The sequence below is a fragment of the Cydia pomonella genome, chromosome 2, assembly GCF_033807575.1.
Source record: "Cydia pomonella isolate Wapato2018A chromosome 2, ilCydPomo1, whole genome shotgun sequence".
Classification (NCBI taxonomy): Eukaryota; Metazoa; Arthropoda; class Insecta; order Lepidoptera; family Tortricidae; genus Cydia; species Cydia pomonella.
The window spans coordinates 13974950-14002482 of NC_084704.1; the positions used below are offsets into that span (position 1 = coordinate 13974950).

At 36.1% G+C, this 27533-nt stretch overlaps 1 protein-coding gene across 2 annotated transcripts in view; it reads right to left on the reverse strand.

Moving 5' to 3' along the window:
• Positions 1-27533, reverse strand: part of LOC133534451 (aryl hydrocarbon receptor) — a 143392-nt gene that overhangs the window by 19136 nt on the left and 96723 nt on the right. For both annotated transcript variants that reach the window (XM_061873572.1, XM_061873571.1), the window contains one exon: positions 364-458. In XM_061873572.1, the coding sequence (XP_061729556.1) occupies positions 364-453 (90 nt within the window). In that variant the 5' untranslated portion in view covers positions 454-458. The remainder of the gene's footprint in view (positions 1-363; positions 459-27533) is intronic.

Here is a 27533-nt window from a genome sequence, read left to right on the forward strand (position 1 = left end):
GTTTTGAGTTCAATTAATGTAGTGATACGTTGCTTGCTGAATTATTTTATATGGAAAAATATAAATCGTCCATTTTTTATAAAATCTATGAAAGTGTGTTCATTACAACCTAAACTAACTACCATTTGATCATGTAGTCGTTTTAAAAATACACGCTGTATATGCTTTTCGGGCATGATACGATGGTAGGAAGAGTGCTTGCGTCAGGGCTTTTTATTAAGCATCATAATTACATGTATTGACGGACTTCTCTGTAGAAACATTTTCCTGTCAGGCATGGCGTGCTGGCGTCAGCGCCCGTGCGGCTCCCGTCTTTAAGTAACACAACTAAGAGAAGGTAAGTAGAGACATTTCTACACACACCTGTAGGAACATTTCTCCGTCGGGCATGACATGGTCGTAGGCGGAGTGCTCGCGCCTGTGCCCGTGCAGCTCCTCCTTGTCTTTGTGCATCACAACTGCAACAAAAATTATTATGTTAATTTGATACTAAGCACAAATTTAAATTTTAGTTTTAGTCCGGCTCGTATGCTTAATGTAGAGTCCCATCTGGCAGAAAGCAAGAAATTTAGTATTCATGTAGTTAATAGTAAAAAATATATTATTGTTATTTTATTCATGCATGTAGAATATGTCATTTTGTCAATGATGAATGAAGGCATCAATAGGACCTAATTCGAAGAAATAAGTAAGGAATTTCGGATTTCAACTCAGTTACAGTTTCAACTCTCTAGTGTAAGTTGTCAGTAACATGTGAAGTTGTCAAGCTAAAAACTGTATAACAAAATAAAACTAAAAGCCGTGGTTCAGATATAAATTATTTTTTTCATACTAGTATCTTATTATTATATAAATCATCGTTTCATATTATTATATAAAAGTCGATTCAATAATCGACTTTTATATAATAATCCTTGATATATATCAAGAATTATTTATTAAATTTTAAGATATTTATCATTCAAGAATGCTCGAAACGAATGTGTCGGATAAGGAATTTTTGATCAGTATATACCAGTAATAAATATTAAGTACAGATACGTCAGAAAAAAAATCTGTTTTAATATTTTATATTCCACAGGACTACGGCCAAATATACATAAAATAACAAGAAACGTTAATGCCTTTGGAAAAACTTATAACGATAACGATTATAGCGTAAATAATATTTTATAACGCCATTATTCCTTTGAAATAGCCGCTCCTGTTTTAATTAGGAGTTACGGACGCCTGCGCACTTTAGAATATACGTACGTACCTAAACATACATATATGGCTAATAAATATATACGAAAAGTACTAAGGTTCTAACACCTGCCCTTTTGCAATCCGCGATTATTATTCCAAGCTCGTATTTCTTAACCAGGTGTCACTATAATGTGAACTTTAATTCCTTAAAGTAAGTTTGTATTTTAATTATACGTGAGCAGGCGATAAAGTCCTGTGTGGATTGCGTATTCAGTCCTGTTTTTAATTTGCGATTTTTAACGGTTTTTCTTTGATAAGTATCTGGTACCGACTTTGATGGAATTTTAAACAGTTTAAACTGATATCAGTAATTATGTATAAACTTTCAACTATGTATATTTATGAATTTATTTATTCATTCAAAATTACTTTTATGTTTACATGGTAGATATACATATATACTTAAAATATTAAATTAACTACCAATAATTTTGGAATAGTTATTGAATATTTTCAGTAAACGTCTTAATAATACGTAAATATGTGCACTCCCGACAATATAACATAATATTATGAGTAAATACTAAATGCAAAACCCTGCATTTGTACACCGACAAATGTCTGTACTGTAATGCCTTAAGATAAGATCTAATTTGTAACACAAGCGCACAGCATCCCGGCTAGAGAGTAGAGATGCGATTTGTCGAGCCGAGGCCACGCCCCATCAAGTGCCTATAATAATAAACATATATTGCTGGGGGACAGCGAGGGATGTAATAGAAGGGTAGAATAATAAATATGACAAATCACGACTGTTAGTAGGAAATGATACAACTAATATATAACAATAAAAAAAGGTCAGTAGGTACCTATTGGAACAATGAGATCGTATCTTATTAAGCTCTGATAGGTTTCTAAAATAGATTTGAGTTATAGGTTCAATAACCAATGTTTAACAAAAAAAAACAATAGGTTATATAGTAATCATATGAAGTGGCATTTCAGTATGTGGAATTTATAAACACAAAATCGTATTCGTGGGTGTTTGCTGTTAAAAAAACATATCTACGTAGGGTGACTGCTATAATTATTCTCTATAATTTAATTGTCCTTGATCTTAACTACTGATTTATCAAGATTTTGCTTAGTTACCTTAAAGATAAAACTTAGTATAGCTAAAGAAAACTTAAAATCGGTAAAATAAAAATATTTTTTTTAAATTAGAGCATAGTGCGGTGATTTGCTACTCGTATAAACGCAAATGTGAAAAAGCAAAATAAACCCTGACTTATTTACGCCATTCAACACTAGCCATGGCCACCACGAATTTCACCTTTAATCGTTTCATTATGCATTGTTAAAACATCTCTAATTTACAGTAACTGATCTAGACAAGTCATACTATTATAATATAACCCCTTCTAAGTGTGCCATAGCCAGGTTATAATTAACCGAACGAAATAACCACCTTCACGACTAGCAGTGCTGTCAAACGTTGTGAATGTAATTGTATGTACGAATGTAATGTGTGATAAATTGAATTAGTTACACGTTTTGACTGGCCCTAATTAATGGACAAAGAAAGTGGCGCTGGTGGTAAGTAGATGCCACTAGATACAAAATATTGTATTGTATTACCCCTGTAGGGTAATTGTATTACCTATACAATATTGAAGGGTACAATAATTGATATCAATATTATATTATTATTATATGACGACCGGTCTGGCCTAGTGGGTAGTGACTCTGCCTATGAAGCCGATGGTCCGGGGTTCAAATCCCGGTAAGGGCATTTGTGTGATGAACACAAATATTTGTTCCTGAGTCATGGGTGTTTTCTATGTATTTAAATAAGTATTTATATATTATATACATATATCTTTGTCTAAGTACCTACAACACAAGCCTTATTGAGCTTACTGTGGGACTTAGTCAATTTGTGTAATAATGTCCTATAATATATATTTATTTATTTATGATATCCTATACCTATACTAATGTAAATTGTACACAATACTAACTCGCTTCCAACGATTATCATTATTGAATTGATTACCTTGCCTATTTAGTAGAAAACACAATTAAGTTGAATTTTTTAAATTTTATTCATACAAATTTAAATAACATTACTCATAATGGTTTTGCTTAAGCAAATATCAAAAATCATACTGCTACTAAATGTGTCTATATTTTAAGAATAACATAACAAAATAGGCATGGCTATTAAGGGTGGCCTATCGACGAACAATTTTCAACCTATTTCCAAGGTCTCATAATTCATATAAAGGCTTTGGCAACAAACAAACAGACAAACAGTTATTTATGTGCTGCCGGTCGTTATGGCCCGGGCAATTACCTCACGTGGGATACGCCATGTGGCCTCATTAGGGCTCGGAGAAGGTCGGCATTTCGCCTATCGATACAAACTGTTGATATTTTTTATCGATAGGATTTCTGCGAGCTGGTATTGTGAATAGAGTTATTTATTACACAAATAAATATTTAAATGCATTTATAATTATAATTCTAGCAGCAATTGGTTGTATAATGCATAAGTTGTGTCATATTTAACAAATTTTATAAATTGAAGCCTGCTCTTCAGTGGAGCAGTTTCTCAATGCATTAACATCTTTTCCCTTCTGTCCTTAATTTTTCTTATTGTATTTGTTTGCGCATTTATCATTCATAAAATTATGTTTTAAGTAATATACCTAATATTTATACCAAAGTTAAAATAGGACCAGAGCGCTGAAATTCAATCTATATTTATTAGGTAGGTAAAATAGGTTCTTTAAGAGAGAAATAATTAAAAAAATTGCATGGAAAATGTTTTTCTACGGGAAGTTTATTTTTAATTTTATTTGATTAATGAAATAACTAAGGTTAAGATTTAAATGAATAATATGCGAACAATCTTACACAGATCGACCTAGCCCCAAACTAAGCAAAGCTTGCAGTATAGAGACTAGGTGACGATATATATACTTATATATATAAAGACATACTTATACATATAGAAAACACCCATGACTCAGGAACACAAACACATACACTCTGTGTTCATCGCACAAATAAATGCCCTTAAAGGGATTCGAACCCACTAGGCCAGACTGGTCGTCACGCGCTTGAACATACGAAGTAAATATTTTAATACTCCTTTTAACAATCCAAGCAAAGTCGTAAAATAATTCCCACTCTAAAAATCCGTGAGTTATTGTTTTCGCGCCATCTCGATAAGCCAATCGATCGTTGTATCGATAAGCAGCCATCGACAATCGATCGTATCGATAATGTCCACAGATACGTCACTATTTGAACGCGCTGGTTTTATCACCCTTTATAATCGTCATTGCCCCCTTCTAGCATATACTTAATTTTGCAGTTAATTGAATATTGAATTATTATTTTTCCAAGTTACAATCGTTTTGCAGCCAAAACTATAAATTACCTTTTACTTTACCATATTAGTTTCCGAAATATGGGTAAATGTATGGTCTACGTGGTCTACAGAACAAACAGAACTTATATATGATAAAATAAACTAAAATAAATATAAACATAATATTGAAATACCTACCCTTAACTAGATAAAGGATTCTACACTATTCAAGATTGCGACGTAATTTTATTTATTGCAAATCTTTCCTTTTTCAATTACTAAGTGAAATAGTCTTATGATGGGGCTCTGGCGTATTCTCGTTTGTAATATGCCAAATTATAATTAATAGAATAATTTCAATAACAATTTGTACAATATTTCAATCGAAATCGGCACAATGGCTATCCATCAAGCATGTAGCCATGCATAGCATCACGGCATAAATAAAATTAGCAAATATTAATAATTAATAGGTAACAACGATTAATTACAGCGATTCTTGGAATCAGCTGTCGCATGACTAAGTACGGTTAGCAATTAAAATTCAAATGACAGTTTAGTGTCATGCGAAGTTTTTAGGGTCGATTTGGTGCGCAGCTTGCGGATGCTAAGGATGTTTTCCAATCCTACCAATCGGTCTCTCAATGCAATGCAAAGGCTTTGACATTTGGTCTCATTCTCACATCAAATCTAAGGTTAGAATACGAGTACTGCTTCTGGTATGTTTATGTTTTTATTCGTGTATCTTTCAAAATTAGACAGTACAGTCTATAACGTAATTTATATCATAATTGGCCCTAGCAGGCTTTCTCATTAAACGCATAATGCATTAGTCGTGACAAAGGTAAGGGGCGGCTACGCGCTGTCGCGACAGGTTATGTCACTTGTCGTGTCTTGACGTGACATAGGGTTGATTAGTGGCTTTACTTATTTTGAATGAACGCTTTTTGTTTCAATTCAACGTGACAATAAGTCAATATAACATGTCAGTGAGGGGGTTGGGGACTTTGTGTAGGGTTGATATGGTTCTAGGGCTGAATGCTCTTTCTTGGACCCCTATGAAAGTTCAGTTTTATATGGAGTAGCTGTAACATTAAACGTTCGTAGACAATTCTTGGACATTTAGCAAATTTTAGCACGGCTGTGCCCCCGCTAAGACGAGCCAAGCAAGCGAAGCGAAAGGGCACTACCTAACTTTTCACTTGGTTTGGATTATACCACATAAACAAAATTCTCGAGATGTGATGTCAATACTGTGACTTATTAAACATATAAAAATATAGATTTTATGGATATCTAAAAAACGGTTTCGTCACTGCTGGCTCACTCACTCACTGATGCATAGTAGATTACTTCCTTAAGTCCTAGAAAGCTGAAATTTGGTATGTAAGCTATAGTATTAGTAAACAGATAACAAACAATTCTAAAACTTGGATATTTTACCCCCCAGCCCCTTAAACTATGGGATGGCAGTTTGTATGAGACTTCCGCAAATTTTAATGCTACAGGTCTGAAAGTTGATATAGGGTCTCCTTGTTATAAATAAGTAATAAAATAAAATTTTCATTTTTTTATTTTACCCCCCAGCCCCTTAAACTAGGGGATGGCAGTTTGTATGAGACTTCCGCAAATTTTAATGCTACAGGTCTGAAAGTTGATATAGGGTCTCCTTGTTATAAATAAGTAATAAAATAAATATTTCATTTTTTTTGTAAATCACCGCCCACCCTTTAAATGAGGGGATGGAAGATTGTCATACAACTCATACAAAACTCATAAAAAAAAAGTTAAATCCCACGAAAAACCGTTTCGCTTTTCGCTACCGTCATCGTCACATGGACGTAAGGTGAAAAATGTATCCACTGTTCATTACTTTTTTTATACAACAGTTCTTTTCATAACGAAACGGCCAAGCCACATATTTACGACTAAGGTGTAGAGTTTGTGAAGTTATGGCTTGTAGAGTTAGGGCGTGTAGAGTTAGAAGCTTCTCATGAGATCTAGATTTTTTACATGAGATCTGATAATATTTTGGCAGTGCGAGCCGTGTGGTCTCGTCTTGACTTCATTTTATATGAAAATGTTGGATTAATTTATGTAGAAAATAGTAATGAGAAACACGACGGAAATACGTAAATTAAACCCAACCAAAAGAACTAACATAGGGACCATCAATCGACGCGAGAGGTACCTATAATCGCCTATGAGTACATACCTGATCATTGATAGATATCGTTATAGTTTTGCTTTAGTTGTACAGTCGCCAATACTATTCACTTAGCAGCTTTGCATACAAACTTCTATGTGGGGAGGGGGCCGCTTTTCTCGGCAGCTGACTGTACATTCGTGACCTACATAAATACGTTATTTATATCTCTGAGATTAATGGCATGTCTAAAGTTGTGTGCTATACACGATGTAACTCTTAATCAGTCTACAAAGCCCTCCCAAAAAAGTACTAAACACCTAATAATTCGCTCTAGTTTGTATAATTAACCAACAACAGTATCTAAATCTGCCCCAACCCCCGTCACGGTGGCTGGCCGCGCGTGCCATATGCGGGACGGTTGCAACATCTGCGTACGCACCATATTCGTTTTTAATTGCGTTGACCGTGCGACCAGGGGCCATATTGTTTTAGATAGGCAACTGTCATTAGGGCAATACCGTCAGATCAAGAGAAGTACATCTTGGCGGTCCCTAAAGAACATAACTCATTAAACAATGACATGTGAGATGTAAAAGCTGCGATATTTTGTTTTAAGGGTATATTATTAGTCATGAAAGGAATAATTTTTAGTCAACTGCAGAACTATATGACATCCATTTCATGCAACATTTATTATCAAAATCGCCTTAATTCTATACCAAAGCGCTCGACAAGTATACGTTAGATAAATGAGGCTTAAATTGAAGTTTTTCATGCTGTATTTATTTATTTATTTATTTAAAACTTTATTGCACAAAAGACAAACTTAATGTACAAAAGGCGAACTTAATGCCATGAGGCATTCTCTACCAGTCAACCTTAGGGCAAAGCAGAAAAGATTGTAGGCGGCGCGTTTAAAACTAAAAGAAATTGTTATTGAAAGAATTAGAGTCCTAATTTAATTTAATTTAATTTAATTTAATTTTAATTTAATTTTTAATTTAATTTAATCATTTATTTCGGATAACAAGACCCATACATTATTTATTACACAATATAATAATAAAAACAGAAACATTTAAAAATTAATAATAATAATAATAAAAAAAGTCATTAAGTAATACAATAAATTAAATTAACCTAAGTCTTATAACTAAAATAGCCCAACAACACCTCTATTGCTCAATTTGTTCATGTGCATAGCGTTCCACTTTGCAACTATTGGACAATCTAAACTGTCAATAACAGTGTTCAGAAGGCTGTTGGGGCTGACTCTAACACGGCGCATCAGGGAGGCCACTCTCTTACGCATTATGGCTTGAAAGCTATCTACGTGAGCTTCCGCAAACATCCCCGACGCACTGCAAAATCGAGGCAACCCCAAGAACACCCTGAAACCGTTATTATACTGGATGCGTAAGGCATTGAGAGATTTCTGCGTACACTTGACCCACAGGCTGCATGTATAAAAAGACTGACAAAATGCCCTAAAAAGAGTTATTTTGACACTCTTCGTGCAACGTGCAAACCTGCGAGCCAACATGTTGCTTCTCACCGCCAATGCCCTACGCTCACGCTCCACGTCAAGATCGTCAGAGAGGTCCTCGGTGACCCAGTGCCCCAGATACTTAAACTGAGTGACATTTTTTAACTCAGTTCCTCCCAGTTTTAGTGGTGGTATGAACTTCGGTTTTTTTGAACCCGCCTTAAACACGAGTAACTCACTTTTCTTGGAGTTGTATCTGAGACCGTGGGTCTCCGCGTACCTCTCACAGATTCCTATCAATATCTCCAGGGCTCCGATCGATGGGCTCAGCAAAGCCATGTCATCAGCGTAGCTTATATTGTTCATTATTTTGCCACCAACTGAGCACCCAATGCCGGCTCCGGTGAGCTCCTCGATCAGGCTACACACTCTGTGCTAATACACATAAATTAATTATAAACTACTTAAATACATAAAGACACATACATACATTACATAAATAAATATATATATACATATATATACATAATATACATAACCGATTCGTGAGACTGATACTTAATTGATCTTTAAACTGCCAGCAAATAAATCACGCAAAGATTTTTTGAAAGCAAACTTGTTGGGAGCTTTTCTAATGTTAGGGGGAAGACCGTTCCAGAGACGTGCTGTCTGAATGGCGTAAGAGTTAGACATGAAGCTTGTTCTATGAGTGGGGATAGAAAGAGAGAGATTGCCAGTAGAGCGAAATTGACGGTCACGAGAAGCACCATAAAAGTGAAAGAAGTACTTAAGGTATTCAGGGGAGTGTGGATCATTGAGAATGGAATAGAGAGTGCAGAGGTAGGTATGCGATCAGTCTATATCCAGGCAATATCTAAAGATGATAAATAGCCCAGTTATATAATCGTTATTTGTACGATATTTGCCTTTGAGACATAAAGTACCCTCAACACGTAGCTTAATTTCTCCTTCGTGACCAAACGCCTTTAGGATCAGGTTAAACTAAACTATAACACAATTATGACACGACGCGAGCACGACACTTTAAAATTAAAAACCGCCTGGCTTTGTTTAACACTTACCATGACTTATTATTCCTTATCACGGAGCTTAAAATCAGGTCAGTTTATTGTTTTATGCGAGTGTATCACTTATCTTATAACTGATTTTTTAAATAATTTTACGGTACCTAAATGATATTATGAACTGTAATATTGGGTCGATACGTGTGTTCTTAATAATGACAGTTTTTGAATTTTTGTATGAAAAATATCTTTACATAGAGAGCCTCAAATTATTAGATGAAGTTAGTACATAATTAACATGAGATCACCCTTGGAAAATAATATTGTGATGTCTTGTGAATAATGAATAATGTTTTCAATATCTAAGGTGTTCAGCTTTTTATATCGGCTTTGTAAAGGCACCATGTCTCTGAGCCATCCGGGATGATTAGCACCCTGTAGACGCTAATCTTCGTCTATAGCTTAAGATCATGGGAGTTCCAAACCCGGTCAGCAAGTCTCCGAAATTGGCAGCGGCGTTAGCAATGCGGAATGATATCTCTGAAGCCAAGGTGTTGTCATGCCGGAAAGTAATTCCAAGGAATTTAAAGCGTGATACGGCTTCTAGTGGTTTCCCATCTAGATAAAGCGTTGCTGGTTCAGCTTCGTTACCCCTTGGTGGTTACTTGAGGTTTTGCATCTTGGAGGCACTTATTACGAGTTCTAACCGTTGACAACAGAGACGTAAAGTGTCAAAGTAGCTTCGAAGATCCGCCACGCTATCGGACAAAAGGGATACGTCGTCAGCGTAAAGAATTTCCATTATAGAGATTCTTTGCACTTTGGACTTTGCTCTGAATCTCGAGATGTCGAACACACTTCTCCCAGTCCTTACGTTAAGTTGAATTTGGTTGCTGCAACACTTGAGTACGTTTCTCATGAGTAATGAAAAGTATATGGCAAACAGTGTGGGGCCAGAACATATCCTTGTTTTACTCCGCTCGACATCTGGATCTCATCAGAAAGTTCGCTATCTTGTTGAACCTATGCTTTCATTCCAACGTGAAATTGGCGAATCAGATTGACGAACTAAACAAAAAGCCAAATAGCTGAAGTGGAACTCTGTCAAATTCTTTTTCTAAATCCACAAAGCACTTACGAGTTACAGAGCTCTTTTTTTATGACAACGGTAGCGTCAATGGTTCCTCTGCTAGAACGGAATTCACACTGACTCTCTGGGAGGTGTCGTTCAGCTAGCTGGCTTAGGAATCAAATGGCACCAGGGGGATCCAACTACCCCTGGAGGAGGTCAGACGGTGGAGTGCTCCCGTCGAGTGCTCCTCCAGAAGTGGAAAGAAAGGTTGGAGGCGCCAAGTGCCGGCCACTGGACCGTAGAAACTATTAGACCCGTTCTGGAGCAATGGGTCAAAAGAAAGGGGGAAATCCTCTCCTTCCACCTTACTCGGAACCTCTCGGGGCATGGTTTTTCGGGAGATACCTGTGTAGGAGGGCGAGACAGTGCCACGACTGCGGCGACGCCGAAGACACGGCGCTACACACGTTGGCCGCACTGGTGGCCGAAGTGGGGAGCGACCTTTCCTTGCCAGCGGTGGTGAATTGGTGATGCATGCTTGGTGGGGAGAGGCCAAGGGTAGCTGTGATGGCACAGAAAGAGGCGGCGGAGCGCGGCAAAGAGGAAGATCCGGCCTCCCAGCCAATGCGCCGCAAACGTGTTGGGCGACGGTGGTTGGCATACGACCGCCGATTACCCCCATAAGGGGTTCCTGTGGGCGGCAGACGCGGGGACGTCTCCCGCCTACAAAAGGGTCCCTGCGCAGGCGGGCACGACGCATGAACAACGTGCCCTCTGAGGTGGAGGGGTGATATATATTCCCCCACGAGTCGAGTCCGAGTCCGGACTGCCGCTGGCGAGGTTGCGGAAGAGTAGTACTTCGGCGTTCCTGGGACCTCGCCCTATAGCACTGAGGCGGCAACAGAGGGGTTTTAGTGGGTAAACCATGGGTCTCATCAGCCTATATGGGAGTCCCACATAACCATCCCCGGCCCGTCCCCGCGCCTAGGTGGAATGCGAAACGCATTTCCCCTTTAAAAAAAAGGAATCAAATGGCAAGAACGAATTCCAAATACAGAGGTCCTGCGTCGTTCCGGGCTCTATACTATGGATGCTCTACTAATGCAGTGACAGCTAAGATGGCGTGGGCATGTTCTCCGTATGGATGACCGCCGCTTGGCCAAAAGCGTATTCTACTCTGAATTGGTGTAAGGCAAGCATCTGAACGGTTGCAACATCGACCTTGAGCGTTGGGAGGATTTTGCTATAGACAGGTCATCTTGGCATTCTACCATCTTTAACCACATTAAATCTTTTGAGGAAAACCGCCTCTATACCTCAGGGTATCCAGATGCCGAACGCCAACAACTCAAAAAGAGACCGAAGCCTTCCTACGCGTATACGTACAATGCGTCTGGCCAACTCTATTGCAACGCCTGCAAACGGATCTTTAAGACCAAGTTCGAACTGGCCTGCCACATTAGAGCCCATAACAGGCATCATCCAGATTTTTTCTGGGGTCGCCGTCATCGAAAGCGATGAGGAGAACTATATATACATCAAAATATGATATGAAAAGAAACTGAAAGCCTTTTTTTGCTTGAGGGACGTTTAGCAACCGTTCGAGTATGTAATTAAAACCTTTACGATCGGACATCACACGGTGGTCCTTCATTAAGTGAGCATTTCCATGCTAGTGGTAAAATTTTGCACAGTTTTAAAACTTGAACAAAAAACTTAATGAATTTAATGGTTTAGTGGTGGCGGCCGCCTAGACTAGTTGTACTGAGCTGCACCTTTGTAATATTAATTTTAATAGGATTATGAAAACGTTGACACACTACATGTTTATTCGTTTTTCAATATATCGTAAAAACTCTACTTCGTTCGGTGAGTTGTCGCTTGTCAAAAAGCAAAAGCCGTAACAAACAACAAGAATCCCTTTTTACAAGCTTTTATTTAACTTGCCCCATTAGTAAATAAAAAAAAAAAATACATGGACATTATTACACAAATTGACTAAGTCACATAGTAAACTCAATTAAGGCTTGTATTGTAGGTACTAAGATAACGATATACATGCTTAAATTCATAGAAAACAGCCATGACACAACACACAAATAAATGCCCTTGCTATTAGGATTTGAACCCGAGACCATCGGCTAAATAGGCAGGGTAACTACCCACTACGCCAGACCGGTCGTCAATATTATTATTAGTATGTTCATATTATGTATTTTTTAGTGGGAAAAATCTTGGAAGCTAAATTTAACCATTTTCCGGATTATAAGAACATGTTTAACTACTTTTAGGGGACCTGTAATGACCATATTTTTGTAAATATTGAATTTAAAATATCTTTAACGATAATAAAATGTGAATAAAAGTACAATAGAAACTTAAACTAATTAAAAACTAAAAATCTATATCTAAAGAGGGCCCCTGGGGCATAGTGCCAAAGATACTGGCAGCATTTCCTCGCTGAATCGCAACGCTTATTCGTTGAGCGAGGAAGCTGCCAGCTCTTTTGTCCCCTGTAACGTCAACCAGCCGTTTGGCCAAATCATTAAAAATGCTCTGAGCTCCCGGGCCCCACGGACCGAGGGTCTCGACACCGAAAGGAGCAAAGTTAAAATTTTCCGATTTCCGATTGAGCTGAAAAATTGGATACAAATGTAAGTTGGGTGACAATGCAATATTATGGTACCATCGAGCTGATCTGATGATGGACACGGGAGGTGGCCATAGAAACTGTGTGATGAAACAATGCAACCTAATTTTTTTTGGGGTTTTTTGAATTGTCTCGATCAGTTGGTTGTAGTAGGAAAAGTACAGTCAGGGATAATAGCTTGGACCAAAAATTACATTTTTGCCAAAAACTTATTAAAATATAAATTATAAAAAAATTAGAATCATTATTAAATTGTAGTTACCGTACTAAGTATGCACCGAGTTCGACTTATCGTACAGTTAAGAAATATGCGTTTTGGCAAATCCTACGCAAAAATATTATCAGAATAGGAACTGTTAAAAATAGGTAACGAAATTAACTGTTTCGATTATTAATCATTGGCAAAAAATACCAACATATTAGGTTTTATGTAGATATGTACGTGTACCTACTTGCGAAAGTATAGTTTTCAAAAATGAAGTTGTTTATTTACGAAATTCCTCGGTACTCTGGAGACCGATCTGGCTCATTTGAATAATTCGAAACGTTTACAAAATTGTAATTTTAAATTTAGAATAAAGGTTCCTATAACTCTTCGGGATTCCCACAGGGAGCGTTGACAGCCAATGATTTAAAACCTCTTTACTCCTTAGATGTTAATACGGACTTTGGTTATATCGCTATCCTTTTCTGACCTATTTATTATTACAAACTTGGAGTATATCTGTGCTTCTCGTATGAATCGTAAAATAACTTTGAATATTGAGACATCTTAGTTCACTGGTGATTTATTCAAGACGGCGAGAAATTTTATCGATTTGTTTACTTTAGAAATTAGTGGTAAGTATAGTCATCGAATCATGTCTACATACCGCGTGATATAATAATGTAACTTTGAACACGGCGTTCGATTTGATTGTCGGCGTCTCCGTTTGTATAACTTTAACTCTTTATTATTTTATTATGGTAATATTAGAAAATGGATAAAGTAGTAACATGTACCTAAAATGAGGTTGTTTTATTCGTTTTAAGCTCGAACATAGGTACTTTGCTGTTTAAAAATAGTGAGCAAAATTCACTGAGTGAGACAAAATCACATTCAGTGACCTTTAAATTCGAATGTCATTTCAACATGTGGGGCCTGATACGAGTTGGAAATATTAGGATTCTACTCGCTCTGTCCCTTTCACGTCATTAGCAAAAATAAAGAGACAGATAAACTTATATTAAAGGTTCTCTTTTTTCGGGGGTCTATTATACCCCCGAAAAAAGACAACGCATCGTTAAAAACACCTACAAGTCATCATCAATATTTAAGAGCTATTATGCTCTTGTCGGTGGAGTAATCGCCAATCTTCTCTTCGCTGAACCAGCCTTTTAATTTCCTCGTACGACACGACAGAAACTTTATTTTTTATTTGGCTGAGATATGTGAGCCTGGGCCTCCCTCTACGTCTTTTACCCTCAATCTTGCCCTCCAAGATGTTCAAGAAGAATCTGTCGTACCGTATCAGGTGGCCAACCATCTTGCCCCTTCTGTTAGCTACTGTGTCTAACAGGCATCTCTTCTCTCCTGCCATGCTCAGTACCTCTTCGTTTGTCTTCCTTTCTGTCCAGTTAATCCTTAGCATCCTCCGCCAACACCACATTTCAAAGGCCTCCAATCGCCTTCTGTCCCGTTGTGTCAATGTCCACGTAGTATGAATTCATAATAATTAATAAAGGCACGTATTTAACCGGACAGCTTAGTAATATTTTGGTAGTTCAAAAAAATACAAATCGGTACTAAAATTAACATGCCAACCTAGGCATCAAAATCGGTGCCTTAAAATATTTCAATATGAGATATTGTATATTAATTTACCGTTACAGACAGCTTCTGTTTAGTGTTAGACAGATACCAAGTGTTTATTTGAGAACTGAATTATAGTTATTTGTACAAGATGAGAGCAAAGTTTGATATTTCTTCAAGTGCTTATTTTGAGTCCCGTGCAAGCGAAAGATTCTATAATTAATTATTACGAATGAAGACTCGTAGGGTGTTTTGGAACGATGCGGTCAGACTTATTTCGGGGGTCTATTATAAACCGTCAATATACCGTTGAATTACGTATGCACTTTTTTGTCTCTTTCTTTTTGCTAATGACGTGAAAGGGACAAAGACAATAGAATCCGAATATTTCGAACTTGTATTAGGCCCCGCACGTTGAAATGACATTCGAATATAAAGGTCACTTGAATGTTATTTTGTCTCACTCAGTGTTTTTAAGCAGGAAATTACCCTTGTTCCAGCTGCTGACGTGAAAATTATATTGGATACCATTTATGAAGTACATTTTAAAAATAACTCGGACATCTATTAATTCAAAAATAAAGTTCTTCAAAAAAATATTTAGATAGCAAATAAAGTTAAATGCACAGCTTCGCGCTTTGTTTGACTACGGTCAACCTAATACGCTCCTCCTCGCTTCGCTCGTTGTCACACCTTTCTTTAGGCTCTGGAAGAACACCGTGATAACTACTAAAATTAGTAATTAAAAATTGAAACTCCTAATGGTATACACAATGAACATTAGGCGTTTCTTGATTAGGAATTTCGACTACCTATATCATATACTGATCACTGGTAAATACAATCGAGGTGTTTTGTAGATGAGGAAATGTGTTAATTTAAAGTACAATGCAATTGTTTAAATTATATAAAATGGGGTACTTTGGGCTTATGTAGGTATCTCAACATTTGGTTGTTCTGTGTATTTATTCCCGAGTCATAGATGTATCTGTGGCTTTCCATCAGATCCATCTGGGTGCTTTGCCATCGTGCCAAACGCTAACGCTCCGTAGCGTGACGTAGTCATCTCTCTCTATCACTATTCCTTATTAAGTTGTCACGTAAAAGTGCATGGCGACTTTACCAATAAACTCATTCATAATTTTTCCATGCAATTTTGTAGCTTTTAAGATGCGTCCGTTAATTAATAAAACTCTTATAAGCAATAAACTGGGACTAAAAATGTTGTTGTTTTAAACGAGACAAAAAGGCCCTGTAATACAACAAAATGAATTTTAGGGCATTGAATATTTATCTTTTATTAGGGTTCATATCCAGAACATTATTTTTGAGTGAAGGCCTTGAAACTGCGTAGAAAAAAATTGTGAGAGACAAGACTTGTCACTTAGTGTTACGTATTGTCTAATTAACAAATTATCTTACTGCTGCTATCTTTTGCTGCAAAATTCATTACCCGTCGGCTAGATTTTGCTACACAATGTTCAATGTTCATGCAGATTATACAACAACCAACATGAAATTCCACGTGAACGAAGTCGCGGGCAATGGCTAGTAACCTATACAGTCATCAACTGATGTACAGTGCGGTAATCTCTAAAGTGAAGTTTTCATAGCATATTAAACACTGTGTTTAAGCCTAAATGAACCAAAGATGGCTGTCATACTCGAGCTATAAAGCCTTATATTTCACATAAAACTCATCGTTACAGCATTTAAACTCGATTAAAAATAAATACATTTAGTTAAACAATACGATAAACATTTCGAGCGGCCATTAAAAAGTTACTCGTGGTAAAATCAAACATTTCGACCAGGTTTCAATTTAAAACTCAAATCTTGGTCCAAGTCATGTACGTCATAACTTGATAAGTACAGAGAAGTGCAGTATGTGAAGTTTTGAGGACATGATCGAAACAATATAGTTTTTTATTTAAAGCTCAATAAAATATGCATATTCAATAATTACTATTGCATACACGGTATTTCACAAGAACCAGAAAGATTTTAATAGTGTATTCGTGATCATAATTAAAGACTAAAATGTTCCATAAAGTTTTCTGGTGATTCGCCTAGTTTCAGAGTTAAAAGGGAAGTATCTTCTATACAAAAAGAGAAAATGTTTTTCCACTTCTTAATATTTTCCATTCTCCATGATTTTTAGTATGATATTGACACAACGAAAAACTAGGTTCATAGGCTTTCCTTTTCCTTCAAAAAATGCAGCACAAAAAAAAATAAAAAACCTATATACCTAGAATATTGCTGAAGCGATCCACGGCAAAATCAAAGTGATTTGTTAAGATTAAGTTAAGTAGTGGAAACCGTTTTTGCTCGAAATGGAATTTCATAGAAAAATTACTGTTATTTCGTTAGATTCGAACAGCTATTCTTTTTTTATATACCACGTCGGTGGCAACCAAGCAGGCCCGCCTGATAGTAAGCAGTCACCGTAGCCTATGGACGACTGCAACACGGGGCGTATTTTTAGTTACTTAGTGCTAAACGCCTTTTTTGATGGTGATGTTGCTACTATGGGACGCAGTCTCAATTACCCATGAAAACATTTTCATGTACTTAAAATGTTGCCAAGACGAAACCATAAGGCTCGCACTGTCAAAAAGTTATCAGATCTCGTTTCGCTACCATCGCATGGGCGAAACGTGAAAAATGTATTCATTGTTCATTACTTTTCTGTTATACAATACTTTTTGTAGTAACGATACGGCCAAGCCTACTTAAGGACTACCAGGTAAGTTTTAACAGCTTATTATATCAGTTATTTACTATCTCAATATATGTTTCAAGCTTTATTTCCTTCTTAGTGCTTACGCCTACTAACTCGCTGCCACCTTTCCCTTTTACCATCGGCTCAGAGATTGCGTCGGCCATTTAATTGATACCCGCTGCGCCGGAGTGGGCAAAGAGACGGTCGTTAGCTTATCATCGCGCTGATTTCACACCCGGAGCAGGCGGCTTATATGACCTTGGGTTGCTTCGGGGTAGCATGGTCAAGTGGTGCCCTATGGTAGAAATTTTGGCTATATGCACCCTACTTACATAGATAGTCAATTTATGTATATGCTCGATAGGTCCAGAAAAAAACTTAAATTTTCCATTGGCTTCATCGCCGGTCTTCTGAGTAGGTAGCATTATTTTAATTTAAGATTTACTCATTTATTAAAATTTAATTATTTTAACGCACTGAATTTAATAAGGGTACTTTAATAACGGAATCATAGGTAAGGAATACAGGAATACAAAGAGTATTTGGCATGAAAACGATTATGAGATGCTTGTTTCATGACAATTCGCATATTATTGTTTTTCATTGTATGAGTAAGATGGTTCCAACGTGTTTTTTAAATATTTTCAAGTTATTTATTTTCCCTAGTTGTATTAAACGGCATGTGAACCAACACTACCCCGGAGAATACGTTGGGTCACAACTCACGAAGAAAAAGGAACAACGCAACCTTTGGCTTGAACTCCAAAACATGAGTTACCCGCCCGCCCAGATTTCTCGGAATTCGGCTACTGTTGAAGAATGTTGCTGCTGTACTCAACTGATTACATTACGAATAACACTAAAAAAGTTACCTTTTTGTGTCCAAAAATGAAGAATGCCGGAGCCTAGTGTCTGTTACCTTGGATTTACGTAAAAACCTTTCGAAAACGGTTTCCGTTGCCATATGTTTCCGGATTATTGAGTTAGACAAACTAAAGTTTCATTTTGTAGAAACATATACTCGAAAGAAATTAACAAAGTTAGTTCCTTAGGTTAGTAAAGTACCGATATCACGAAAATGTGATAAATCGCAACTATACAATTTGCTTTTAAAATGAAATAAGTAGTAGGAAGGTATAAAACGACAGCAAAAACAACTTTTGCAATGTTGCTATAAATCTAAAATAACTTATTGTCCTCAGAATAACAATAAATAATGTAATTTACCCTTCAATGAAGCTATTTTTAACAGCAGATGCAATTTTACTTCTTTGTCATATGCGTATTATTGTCGTTATGCATTTTATTATCTTGGTCAATCGCTTACCAACACCTTGGTGACATCAAAATTTCCTTGTTTGTCTTGACTTCAATTTATCATGGTAGTAAATAAAGTTGTCCTACCGTCGTCAAAACAAGTCTGGGTAATAAACATACTTAGTAAATAGCGAGTCTAAAAGTTAACCTTTTCTATAAAATAAAAAAACTACATAACCTAAATACGAGTAATATACCAACACATTCAAGGTACATGTTTTACTCGCCTGGTTTTTAAGAAAGAAAAATATTTTACATGCAATTAATTTCATGCAGTAATCTCTTATTTAATCAAACGATCCAAAAGTCGATCAATAAGAGTCGCTGATGAATAACTATCACGCCTAAGCCTTAGGTGATGAAACTGATGAAATTCAATCGCGACGGCCATATTTTAACCACGCATTAAAATGGAACGTAAAACAAACTGTAAGAGGCTGGGGAGGTTGTATCAATTGTAGGGATCTTTGGCAGGGACACACTGGTATGATGATTGCTAAGCTGCGCTAGGAAAAAGTAAAAAATATTATCAAAAGTCATCAATTCAGCCGAATACAACATACACTATGCTGCACTTATATAATTAATTAACTCGAGTGCCGCCTTCATTTTTACAACAATTGGTACAGCTAAGAATAAACAAAAGCAAATTCGGCATAATTTCGTAATTAAGTAAATATGAGTTTACACCAACAGACGCAGGCGAGCAATATTTTGTTGCGGTATAATTTATGAAAAAGTGGACAATATCGTAGTCATGTCCCAAAAATGAAAGTAACACCGGAGATTGTTAGATAATCGTTCAAACCCTGAATCCCAACCGTCAGGCGCGAAATGAGAATAAGTTTTGGCGGGGCCATCACATAAATCAGAACACTGGTTCCACACTGGTGTAGCTCAATTAAAATACACCTATCAGATGTACACCTTACGGTAGGCGTTGCTTTTTTACTTTTAAGAGATAAACCAACCTTTTTAAATGCCTTTGTCAACTTACTTTTATTTTTAGGCTGTCTCATTACGGGTTCGAGTCTATTGAAGTTGTTTATAGGGCCATGTGTTTCCAATATTATTGCCCTAAAGACTACTCTAAGTAAAATGGAAAAACATTTGGTTCTGATTGAGGAAGCCATTGCATGAGATGAGACCAGCGCATGAAACTTTTCATCGGCAATGATGGATAAAGCATTTTAAAACCTCGTAATTCATTGAATTGAAGTGTATATATTATAAATTACTCATTTATTGAGCGAAGCGTTAACGAAGGTCTCCGCTTTAACTCGGGCAATTTGCTTTCGTATGTCCGGATGTTCTCCTCTACAGATCGCAATTCCCAACCGATTTTCATGAAATTTTGTGACCAGATTTTTAGTGAAATAAATATTTTGTCGACTCAGTTTTTGGAATTTTTTATAAATGCGAAAATCGGCAGAAAGGACTTAAGGCACTATGGCGCTTAATTATAACGTTCACTCTTACGTTTTCTATGCTTACCGCGAGGTCTACAGAGGGCTTACCGCGAACCACGTTCGACGACGTGTTGCCTCCCTGTCACGTACGAGTTTACAAGTGCGACAGAGAGGCAACTCGTCGAACGTGGTTCGCGGTAGGCCCTCAGCTCACAGAGCCACTAGTTAATAGTAGTAATAGTAGTAGTAGTAAACTCTTTATTGTACAAAAATACATATTAAGACTAACATACAATTAGTAAGAAGTACAAAGGCGAACTTATCCCTTTGAGGGATCTCTTCCAGTTAACCTTTGAGTAAATAATAACGCCAGTACTGATCAAGTTTACAGTAGTTTGCTTTAATTTACGTTTGTAAAAAAAGCAAAATATAATTTTTAATTTATGATCTTAAGCTAAATTTGAGCTGAAACGGAAAAAAAGTTGCGTATCGTACACTTATACCATACAGTAGGTATGTATACTTTTTATTTAGTTAGTGATATATTATTATTATGTATGTTTACATCTTGTTAGAACTTATTCATTAAATTATTATGATGATCAATTTCTACATAAATTGCTGTTCTAATTATCCTATACTTACTCCTTGTACTCTTCCTTCTCATCTTCTCCTACCTTATCCTCTTGTGAAGTGTTGCTGGTGAAGATTGAGGCCTTAATGAACATTTAAATTAATATTATACCCTTGGTATAATCTTTACCTTGATAAAGAATCCGTGATATCGGAAAGTATATTCTTCAGACATCTAGGGGCCTAACCAAAATGATTATCTTTGGCAGAAAATACCAACAGAAACTTAAATAACGTATGGAAATAGTCACTCAACTTTTAATAGCATTTGTCATCCCGATATATTTTTTTTCCTTTAGGCGTTTGTCGCTATACGGTTGTCATCAGGGCCAGGCTTCCTGGTTGGATTGGATCAACGTCTAAGACTGAAGACTGGTCCTCTTGGTCATAAAGAGAAAAAATATTATTTAATATAAGAGTAGCACTTATTTTATTGAAATATCGACACTAATTTTTCTAACAAAACGGTATACAGGCCCAATTTGAAATTCACAGCTATACAATAACAGCAATTAAATCTCGATTCGGTTTCGGTAATCATCAGCAATTAACCGATTCGTTTATCGATTCAGGGCGATACAGTTACGGACGCTCGTGCGCCCAATCGATTACAATCGGAACTGAATCAATTTAACGATTCGTAATCGGTAATGATGTGAGACCGATGGTCTTTTACGAGTTTTGGGGTTAACGTCTCGCATACAATGAGCAAGTGATGCTAATATGGATGAGATAATTAATTGAATAACAGCAGGCGTATGAAGGATGTCGTTATCCACGTGATAAAATAGCCGTTACTTTTTATACCACGCGATTCAAAGTGACAGAAGCAGGCCAATTCGAACATACACTGACATCCGAATGATATCTGAATATAATTAAGTTATCGTGCGTCTGGCTCGCGCCAATACATGTACAGACAAGTAAGAGCGAAATACAAGATAATCACACTGTCACTGTATCCGTACTGGCTATTTACATGTGTAGCTTTTAAATATGTGTGCAAAACACGTAAGAAATAAATCTGCTATAGGTAATATGCCTAATAATTTATCAATTGTGATATTATTTGTTACAAAATCTACACCAAAGCTTATGAATTTATGATTTTTAGATGGAACGATATTTCACTAAGATTAAGTATAGATAATTTAATACCAAAGTCATTCAGTTCAAAGATAAACTTATGATTGTAGATCTCATCAAGCATAAACCGTACATAAATAAAGTACAGTCCAGTGCAAGATTTAAACACGGGCGCGGAGGCGATTTACGATTTGCTCGCAAGCAATCAATGAGCGTGATATTTTGACGTTTCATTAAACGGCCGACATCTTCATATCTCGCCGGAGGTTATTTATGTAGTCGACTGTACCCTCGGGCAGGCTTCGTACTGGGCTCGGTATGTCTTTATTGTTTATTCTTGTGGTCTACTTATAGGGATAGTGTCGCCGTCTTTGTGCAGTTGTAAGTACACCTATAAGAAGTATTGACGAGTTAATACATTCGTAATATTAATGAAATGGTTTAATACTTTTAATTCTTTAATGTGAGAAGATATAACTCGTAGATATGCTAAAAATCGTAACTGGGGTATGTGAAATAAATTATTTTCAAAGGCGTAAATGCAATTAAAATTTAAATAGTATATCGGGTCGATTTGTGTAAGTTTGTACTGTAATATCTATTTTTTATATGCCTAGAAAGTGTTTACCTACTCGTATATAGGTCAGTAGTTAAAATATACAAATTGTAAACATTTTAAGGTACCCATAGTGAAATATGAACTAAATAATAATACACTAAACTTGAAATAGGTAATACGTTATAAAGGATATTACTTATAATTATGTATAGCTCTTGATGAGGATTAGCATATTTGACAAGGAAACGTTGGCCAAATAGTGGGGTTACAGTCGAAGAAGTTAATTATCTTTAGCTTTTCTTCACTTATATGTAATAATAACATTTTATGTATCACCAATTCACCTACGACATTATATAAGGAAATAAATGATGCGTCTAACGTCTAACCCTACGTCAACTCATCAAAGTCTCATAAGTAAAGAAAGCTAATAAATACAACTCGTTCAAAAACCTAGAATAGCCTCGTAAGTAAATCCAATCAATCTTGCAAACATGGCCACAAATCAAACCGCGAACTATATCTAGGGGCGAAATGCAAATACGGCTAACGATGAAACAGCGATTATGGGCTTTTTCCTTCGATGTTTACTTATAATCGAGGTATTTATGATACGCAATCATATTCTTTTTAAATTACCTCCGTTTGGTGGGCGGAATATTATGTACTATTTTAGTGCAATTTCAAAAATAAAACCATATAATTTTGTAATGTTCTGCAAGTGGTTGACGTCAATAAACTTATTGGCAAGGTAAAAAAATACTTTATAGATAAAACGATCGTTAAAATCGTTATAAGTCCATTCTAAAGCTCCCCAAAAAAATTACAAAACAATGTGTTTTTATCTACAGATGATCCTGTTGTTATAGGAGAATAGTTACATCCAGTTGACTACCAAAATCCAAAGTTGACAGCGTTCTGCCTTAAGCATAAAGGCTATCGGCACAGTGTACGAGTAGATGCGCTGCTTCGGCACGCTAAGATAAATCTGGGAGAATCAACTTTTTAGCGTCACTCGTTGCCATGGTTACGATTAGTTGTCCAGGGGACAAAAGTTCATTGAAATACTGATTTTATGCTACTTAAATGTATCAAACTTGTATTTTTGTGGTCGTTATAACCAATGTCCATAATGGGCCCCCTACTAAGCATGTTAATAGAACGGCATACAACGTCTCTTCAAACAAACTGTGCCACTGTTGTCCCTTGGACAACGGGACAGGATAACAAAACAAAAAAAGTTGATTCACCCATCTAAGCATTTTATTGTGTTTAATGATATAAATATTTGGGAGACCGAGATTTGCTCGGAAAACATATAAAAACTGCGCGTTTTCCCAGAGATAAGACCTAGTCAGATCGATTTTTCACCCCCGAAAACCCCTATATAGAAAGTTTCATCGAAATCGTTAGAGCCGTTTCAGAGACCCCCAAAATATATATACAAGAATTGCTCGTTTAAAGGTATAAGATTATGTTGCTGGCTGTAGGTACGTACATATAAACCAAAGATTCATATTTCTATATCTCAACTTAAGCAAAACACAAGTCGATTTTTATTTTTTACAGACCATACACACCTGGTTTTGCCATTTAAAGTAGAGCAGAACAAACAGAATGGTACATAATGACGGTTTACACATGCAATTATCACGTACGTGCATCGCACTGACGATTATATGAAATAATTGTAATCGGCCGCCCTTCCGGTTTCGACCCGTTGCCAGTGCTTCGATGTCACGTGGGATACAAACTTAGGTAGTTTGGGGTTCAGTACACTAATGCACTGTTTAGGTATATTGTCTATTCTTGTAAGGCGTAGCGGTAATTTTTTAGGAGAAATAATAATACAAATTGTCCACGCGGTTAATTTTGTAAATGAGTATATTAAGGCGCTGATCTTCTTTCCACTACGGTAAGGTAACTGCTTCTAAGTAATAAAGCCTGAAGATAATAAACCAGTATTTATTTTAATTTAAATCGAGCAGGTTCAACTTACAGTTAAATCCTAACCACATTATAAAACGTGTATTATTTCGAAGTTTTTATTTCTTTATTTTTATTTTAATAATCCATCTTTGCACCTGTTCCATATCTATAAGTCATATTTGCACGAGCATCGAATTATTAATTGTGTTTCTACTACTGGTCTTCAAAGTCTTGCTTCTTATTTTATCTTATCATTTTAAAAACAACCTTATTTCGATCAACATAGCGTTCTTAATTAAACCTAGCGCAAAAACTTGATACGAGTTTTACAAAGTAAGCCGATTTACAGATAATACGACTTACTCGTAATTAAAATAACGGACTGTTGAAATTGGAAAAAGGTGTAGGTATGTTATCGTCATTTGATACGTGCTCAAAGGGCAAAACTGAGATGCATTAATTATGCCCATGTTCCCTTTGAGTGGTATAGATTAGGTATTAAGTAAACAGATTTTTTATGCAAACATTGTGTATTTATAGTCTGCTCAAAACGAATATGTAATGTGCTAAAGTAACAAGCAAGAAATTAATTGAATAATTATTTTTTAATAAAACTACTACTTACGAGTATAACTGGCTCGATAACTTTCGTTCACTTGACGTATATAAGAACAAGATTTGTTTTTATTAAATTTTTGTTTGATCCTAGGATTTAACTAAGTATGTAGACCGGCGCAAAGTTGAAAAGTTGAAAAGGTAAGTTTTTTTTTAATTTGAAACAACATTTGTTTGTAATGTGTATTAAGTTCAAAATTGGAAAATATTTTCACAGTCTGATAGTCTATATTTTATACATGATGATTCAGTAGATGTAAACAGGAACAAGCATGCACAATGAAAAGCTGCAAAGGAAAATTAGTCAACTTGGGATATAAATCTCTAGCTCAGTTATTAAATAGGTACAAATTGTCATAATAATGTCAAATCGTTGAGAGAAAGACAGAGGAAATGCATCTTTATTACTATATTATTATATTTCCCTAGTCAGCAACTTTTTCCCAATGCGCGTAACAGCTGTAACAACAAATGGAAAAACAGTACTTATTCTTACAAGTTTTTCTTTAACTTGCAAGTTAAATTAGACCTACTTCCCATTATTCGATTGAGCTGAAACTTCACATACCTACATATGTAAGTTGAGTGACAATGCAATATTATGGTACCATCGAGCGAGACACAGGACGTGGCCATAGAAACTCTGGGATAAAACAACGCAACTAATTAGGGTTCCGTAGCCAAATGGCAAAAAACGGAACCCTTATAGATTCGTCATGACCGTCTGTCTGTCCGATTATTGTATTTAGGTTTGTTAGAATTATCTCGATGAGCTATGATAAATAACCATCAGTTCCCTGATAAAAGCTTGTGTAAAGATATATTTTCTGCCAAAAAAATATACATTTTATGAAAGATTACGGTAAACAATTGAATGTTTTACGTTTTCAGTTAAAGCTCTGATAATGTTAAAGGTGATGTAATGATGAGGCAGATCTCAGAACAGGAGTAGCTAAGAGGGTGAAATGCTCAAAATACTGATGCATAAGCCATTAACCCGCTTAACTTCTGCTGTTGACTGACTACTTAAATTTAGTTAAATACCCCAATTTAATTATATCATACTAATTAATTATGGTACATCTTGGTAAGCATAACTACATATATTACCAAAATGTATTAAGAATTAAAGTTAATACCTATTTTAAATAAAAATAATACCTGTAAGTATGTATGTCCATGTGACAAATATAATTTCTTCATCAGCCGGTAAGGAAAATGCATCTGTCTACAATTTCCAACTGTGACCGGTTACACACAAAGTTCATTTTTTATGTTTTCCTTCTTCCCTATCGTGATGCTATATAAGCATAGGGACATACAATTATGATTATGAAAGTGATAATTAATGAGTAATTGTGTAGGTACTTTTTCTTATTTCTCAAATGTCCGTTGACGGAGTTGTAAATATGAATAATTGGCAAGTCTTAAGGGTTAAAGCTTTTATTGCGTAAGTAGACCTATTTTATTCCATACCTGTAATTATGTTTTATCCAGATTGTCTAATGATACTTAAAAAACCGGCCAAGAGCATGTCGGGCCACACTCAGTGTAGGGTTCCGTAGTTACTCTTCCGTCACAATAAGCTAAACTGGAGCTTAAAGTAGGGTAAATTGTTAACCAAGGGATGAAACGGTACATTTCACGCGAGTTAAACAAATAGGCAAATTTGCATAATCAGTACCTAATTAAAGTAAGTCTTTTTACTATGAAGGGGAAACTTTTTGCGATAACTCAAAAACAGCTAAACTGATCATGTCCGCTATAGTTTTCATTTAATGTCTTTCTTAAGCTCTACTTCCACGATTTCTTTCATATTTTTTGGACCTATGGTTCAAAAGTTAGAGGGGGGAACACATTTTTTTTTCTTTCGGAGCGATTATCTCCGAATATATTCACTTTATCAAAAAATGTTTGTTGAAGACCCCTATTAGTTTTGAAACCTTTCCAACGATACCCCACACTGTAGGGTTGGAGCAAAAAAAAAAAAATCACCCCCACTTTACGTGTAGGGGAGGTACCCTCAAAAAAATATTTTTTTAGATTTTATTGTACGACTTTGTCGGCTTTATCCATGCCGAATTTCAGCTTAGTAGGACTAAAGACCAGAAAGCCTCGAACAGACAGACAGACAGACAGACGGACATGGTGAAACTATAAGGGTTCCTAGTTGACTACGGAACCCTAAAAAAGGTATTTTTTACTCTTTACAATCGCTGTGTTCACTATTCTGCCTACCTCAGAATGGATAATTTTGATTTAGAATTTTGGCGTTAATTGTATGTATATGTGTAAAATAAACATCCAAGATAAAATAATGTTAGCATACTTAATAGTTACGGTAACTTACTAGTAGGTAAGGGAGACCGGTAAGTTAACACAAAGATAAGTTGACACAGGATCCATATCTCGTAAACTATAGACGCTAGAAGTATGACTCCCAATAAAGAAATGGTTCATTTTTCATTCTAACCAACTTCATCATACATGGTTTAGGCCTCAGATGAGCAGTTACGGTT